Source organism: Rhinopithecus bieti, unplaced genomic scaffold (assembly GCF_001698545.2).
Source record: "Rhinopithecus bieti isolate Rb0 unplaced genomic scaffold, ASM169854v2 scaffold_17861, whole genome shotgun sequence".
Taxonomy (NCBI): domain Eukaryota; kingdom Metazoa; phylum Chordata; class Mammalia; order Primates; family Cercopithecidae; genus Rhinopithecus; species Rhinopithecus bieti.
This window is the reverse complement of record NW_016809830.1, coordinates 1,857,356-1,863,355: the sequence shown is the minus strand read 5'-3', so window position 1 is coordinate 1,863,355 and position 6,000 is coordinate 1,857,356. Positions and strand designations below refer to the sequence as shown.

The 6,000-nt window shown below is 36.1% G+C and overlaps 1 protein-coding gene across 16 annotated transcripts in view; it reads right to left on the bottom strand.

Annotated features, from left to right (window-relative positions):
• MEF2C (myocyte enhancer factor 2C) overlaps nucleotides 1-6,000 on the bottom strand; it is a 195,080-nt gene that overhangs the window by 12,246 nt on the left and 176,834 nt on the right. For all 16 annotated transcript variants that reach the window (XM_017890483.1, XM_017890474.1, XM_017890473.1 and 13 more), the window contains 3 exons: nucleotides 3,910-4,082; nucleotides 1,410-1,539; nucleotides 685-820 (listed from right to left, as the gene is read on the bottom strand). In XM_017890483.1, the coding sequence (XP_017745972.1) occupies nucleotides 685-820; nucleotides 1,410-1,539; nucleotides 3,910-4,082 (439 nt within the window). The remainder of the gene's footprint in view (nucleotides 1-684; nucleotides 821-1,409; nucleotides 1,540-3,909; nucleotides 4,083-6,000) is intronic.

The window sequence follows — 6,000 nt, the reverse complement described above, 5'->3', positions numbered from 1 at the left end:
CGCGCCCGGCCGAATTCAGAGCTTTTAAAGGTTTGAACGTTTCCACAGATAAATGACAGGAGTCATTTCTATGATAAAGACATATCTGAAAACTACCACAAGGGGGCAGAAATACACCCTCTGACTACATAAAAATTATTTTTATACCCAAATTTAGGTAATTAGTATTATATCTACTAATTAGTATTATATACATATATTTCATACAATATCTATAAGTATACAACTATACTATGAATACATTATAAATACGTGAAGCCTGTGTATCAATTGACTAGTTGTTCCTATGTGTATTAGGTTAACATTGGCATAAACTATATGGTTTATGTGAAAAAAGAAAGATTCTCAAATATCTAAGCTTATACTATAAATGCCTTCTTAAGTCCCAAATGAACTGTGTGAAAACTAAATAAAAATTCTATCACTGATAGAAGTGGAAACAAATGTAGCCTAAAACAATAAGGAAACAATTTACCTCATTATTACAGAGCTCGCTGTCCTCTTAAAAAACAGGTATACGAGATTTAAGCTACTTGAAAAGTATTGATCTGAAAATTACACTTGGATTTCAATAAAGCAGAATTTTACATCCGCTAATGAGATATTAAAGCACATATTTAGAGATTGCCATTTGTTTTTTAAAATGCATTCTAAAATTATACTATAAAAAATAATATTGCTTACCCCAATTGACTGAGGGCAGATGGTGGCATGTTATGTAGGTGTTGCTGTTGCCAGCCAGTTACTGAACCAAGGTGAAGAGCGCTGGCGGTGTTAAACCCAGACAGAGATGACAGGTCTGCACTACTCAGAGAGTACTCTAGATTAAAAGAATAAAACAATAAGGGAAAAAATTAAATTCAGAAATTATCAAATGCTAAACAGAATAAACATTTTCAATTTCCAAAATATTCTATTAGGATTATCATTATTATATATATTTTTGATTTTGGGAGGAGGGGAGATAAAGCATCAGCGATAATTTTAACTTAAAAGGAATATACTATAAACCAAAAATAAGTATTCCATGAATGCTTTGAAGTAATATAGTCTACAATTCTAGTTTATTAGAACTACAATCTAGTATAGAGGTATGTACGTATTTGATGACGTAGAAATGTTAAACAATCCTGAGAAAGTGAGCTTTTTACTATATCAAAGAAATAGCTCAATTTTCTTGAAAGTGTGCTTCTATTTTGAACTCAGGTTGGGTAAATAAAACTTTCAGTCAGTTAAGAAAGAAAAATGTGGATATTCACTTTGTCTTCCTAAAGAATGGTAATGTTGCAGTGCTGTGGACAGCACAGGCCCTAAATAAAGCTTCCTAATAGAGTAAAAGATAACTTTTTCATCTTGCTTTTCAATAAAAAGTATTTAGTGTACTAATTGCACATGACAAAGCTACTCACCGGTACCATATGTTGTTGAAATGGCTGATGGATATCCTCCCATTCCTTGTCCTGGTAAAGTAGGAGTTGCTACAGAGACCACTGGGGTAGCCAATGACTGAGCCGACTGGGAGTTATTTATCCTTTGATTCTTTTAAAGTAAATAAAAAGACATTACTGATGGAATATTTTTAAAAGTTAAAAATATTAGATTTCAGTATTAGTTTTGCACATAAAGAGATAACTTGGTACAAATCTCATGAAATTAATCATTTAACATGTGTCTCTATGAACTCTGCCAACCCTATCATTTACAATCCTTCAAGAGACCAGCTGTTGCCATAGTAACCCATTACATCAGTATCTCCTAGGCAACAGAACTAGTAACAAGTACCATAGCTTTATTATGGGTAAAAACAGACTATGTTGAAAACTGATGAAATATGTATACTGTACTTCCATTGTTTCAGTTTTTATTCAAATGCAAATTTTAAAAAAATTAAAATCAACCATGGTAGTTTTTATGTTCAGTTCTACATACAGCAGAGAGCAAATGAGTAGGGGCTCATGTTATTTTCTGACCAGCAGGTGGTGCTCTGACCACTTTGTTCAGATTCTTCTAAAACTTCCCTCAAACTAGATGGCAAAGCAGCTAATGCGAATATTTAACTCATTACAGTAAAGAGATAAAATATTCCCCACATAAACTTAAAATCATGAGACTTTAATTCCCAGAAGAAGAAATATTTTAGTTTTATATAATGAAAGAATATTTTTGTTTGAATTTTACTATAAATTGTCCTAAAATATTGAAACAGAAAAAAATAACCTGACATTCTTTTCACCTGTGAGTGATGCCAGAAATTAATGGTATTTAAACATAATCAATGTTGACATACTGTGGTAACTTCCAATATCTTTCAATTTTATCAAAGCTACCACCTCTTCCTAAAAGTAGCTTTGCACATGCCATTTGAGGGAAGCGCTCTCACCACTTACCAAAAGCAGGTCGACATCCTCAGACTGAGAGCATGCGGAAGGAGTTTTATTAATTAGTGTCCGTAAATATTTATAATTGGGCAAAATCTTTTCAACAAAAGGAAAAGCATCTTCCGATAGACACAACAGTTTAAACAGTTTTAAAACCCAGACTCCAAAGATAACTCCTTACAAAGACATTCTTTGTTTCCCTTAATGAGCTGTTTGTCTCAAATGTGAAGACAAATCTACCCGGTTTTCAGCCCAGGTCAGTGTCTCAATGTTCATTATTTCATCACCCCATTTTGAAGGAAAAAACAAGACTGTGCTTTGAAACCTCACTTGCTAGAGGAAGGGGAGCTACACCTGGCTGCCAGAGAGGGACCTAACTGACCCATCACAGATTCCCTGGGACAGCATCAGTTTTAAGGGACCTGGAATAAATCTGTTGATAGAGATGGCTTGCCATGCACGGCCCACACTGCTTGGATGTAGCCCTGTAGGAGGTTATATTTATTAGACCCAGTTTTTTCTGAAGGAATGCTGCATATTATGTGATTTTTTTGGTTGATATTCAAAATTAATCAGCACTGTGCCATAATAAACTAATCATCTCGCAGGACTGTTGTACCCTGAAGCTTGCCACAGAGCAGAGAAAGGAAAAAAAAAAAAAAAGAAATGTGTTTGCAGAGTGATCTAAATTTGTCTACTGAATCTTGGTTTTAAATGTTCTTGCTCTTAAGCAAAGCTAATTTGTAGAACAGTGATGTAAGTCTCTTGGTTGTTGAATTTGGTCCCACAACATTATCTTCATCTTAGGCACGCAGACCCAGAAGAAAGAAAAATGACAGCGTCTGGGGATATAATCTCTATTTAAAATTTCTTATTTATCTATCTTTCTTAGAGGTGCTACAATTGTTTTTTGATGTAAAATATAACCTTTGTTCTTAAAATGCCTAGGATTTTAACACAATTTACTTTTGAGAGATAGCTATTTTCATGAAGTACGTATATGGAAAGATGAATTGAGGTAGTGTGCAGGCATGTGATGTATTAGATATTATCATTGCAATACATCTAAGAAAGGATTTGCTAATTAACAGGAGAAAGTTCATTTAGAAATTATGGAAAGTATTTTCTCATTGTCAGCATGTTGAGGACATAAATATTGTAAAAATACTATGTTATGAAGTACCTTATTACCTATTATTACTCTGCTTATGGGACATAGAGATTGACTGATAGTAGTGTGTAATTTTTTTCCAGCTATAAATGGAAAGTCTTAAAAGAAAATGTTTTTCTTGTCCTAGAACATCAGCCTAGTGAAGTTCACTAGATTTTTTTTTTTTTTTTTTAACACGGAAAAGGGAAATGCAAACCAGTTACCAGAAATAATAGCTAAATACAAGCAATGCTCTGTCAATGGCACTGATGTGTTCATTTTCTGGGAGAATGTAAGTAATCCATCAAGTTAGACAAACATAAAAACAGCAAAACATACAAAACATGATCAATATTTATTTAAAATGTAGTTTTGTATTACCACTGATGGCATCGTATTCTTGCTGCCTGGTGGAATAAGAACTCGGAGATCTGGTTTACGGTTATTCATTCCTAAATTCATTGGGGGAGGAGATTTTGCTTGCATATTCTTGTTCAAGTTACCAGGTGAGACCAGCAGACCTGGTGAGTTTCGGGGATTGCCATACCCGTTCCCTGTTAAGAAAAAACAATAAAGCACTCAGGAAGAAATCTAGGTCAAACATGGTTCCCAAGAATACACAACATGAGAATAAAAGCAAAAGCTTAATGGTAAGACACACATTGCAAAACCATAGGATGACTGATTTGACCTCCATGGGACAAGTAACCCATTTAATTATTCAGTAGTCCTCTGAAGGAAGATTAGAAACTTTCTATGAGAAGATAGCCAATATACATCAACTTGCTCAGAAATCAGCATATACTTTTTTCCTATCAAAAATATTCAGGAAGAAAGTCAGACAGTAGTTCAGGGTCTAAGAAAAGCACAGAACTGGTCTTGCACTTTAATTGACTAGCTTGGCGGAGGCCTGGCTGGTGTGACTCACTCTTTCAGTTCACTGGTTTGGGTTTTATTTTGTGTGTCTGTGTGTCCTTAAATGAAGAAAGGGCATACCAGCAAGACTGTAATTTCTAGGACATGCAGGATGAGGGGAAGCTGCTTACACATTTTGCTGTTCAGTTCTGCTTTTCTCTGAGTGAATTCTCTCTATGGTTTCTCTTCCATCTACTTTGCCCTCCTCACTAAGTTCAGTGTATAACCCTTGCTTTCCTGCTCACACAGAACTTCAGAAAGCAAACTCCTTCCCTGGAGCTGAAATGAAGTGATGATGCCCCCGCTAAAGTGCTGATTCACCAAGGCATAGGAATAGCCATTGAATGGGAAGACTGAAAGGGTTTTCTTAGGTCTTTGATGTTCAGCACCCTACTAACAGAAAAGTGGATATCCCAAGGTCTTCATTTTTCATATTTCAAAATATGACCAAGAGACGTAGGGATGAGTTGATTACAAATGCCAGCAGAGCTGGCATGAGAGCGGACTCAGAAAGACATCTGCTGACTTCCTCCACTGCCTCTGAAGGGAGAATAAGAGAAATCAGCTACCTGATTCAACAATCCTTGCTAGAAACTAGACAGTTGTCTTCTGAAGCTCTCTGAAGGAGACAGTTAAACCTCACTGTTATTGTCATCATTACAAAACACAAGTATCTATTACCCCTGCATGAATGAGATTGTGTGCTACCCAGTGAGGATGCAAAGACAAGGCCCCAGGCTTGAAAAGCTCTAAAATCTCTTTGTGGTAATCCAATACATACTCATGGAAAACATAAAGACCAATACAAGGCAGCGTAGGGTTCACGGAAGAAGTAGGAATTGATGAGGGCCTTGAAGAAAGAAAGGCCATAGGAAGATACACTAGGTTTGTGATGAAGCGGTAGGAAAGGGCTGAGGTAGGAGTTTATAGAGCCTGGTAAGGGGTACTGAGAGGAACCTGTTTAGAAGGGGACCCATGAAAAGAGAGGGGTGTCAGAGACTCTGGAGGGATGCAGGTGTTGGCTTGTGGAGATCTTGAATTCCAGGATAAAAGGCCTTGGGTTTATATGGTGGAAATGAAAGTTTCAGAGTAGAGGTATGACACAGACCTCTACGTGGTCAGAAAGATGTACTGGCATTGGTATACTCAGGAATTAGTAAGACTTGCTAGTGTGGACCAGTCTGGAGACTAGCTTGATGGCCTGAGATAGAGGCCATGAGGAACTGGGAAGGCAGGGCAAAGGTATATTTGAGGAGATATTTATGGGAACATCTTTAGAAGCAAAATATATTTGAGGCACACTGCATAAAGCACATTTGTTCTTCATATTCCCTTCATTTACCTGTCTCATTTTATGCATGAATAAACAGGCTGAATATGTAACAAATAACTACAAGATTAAGTCTGTCAATTGGATTATGAATAAAATTATCCTAGCTCCTGGGGTAAAAAAACAAACAAACAAACAAAAAACTGGACACCCCCAAAACATGTGTTGAGCACACAGGAGTCATTTAAGAAATGTTGGTTGAATCTGAATATAAATTCCCTTCTATA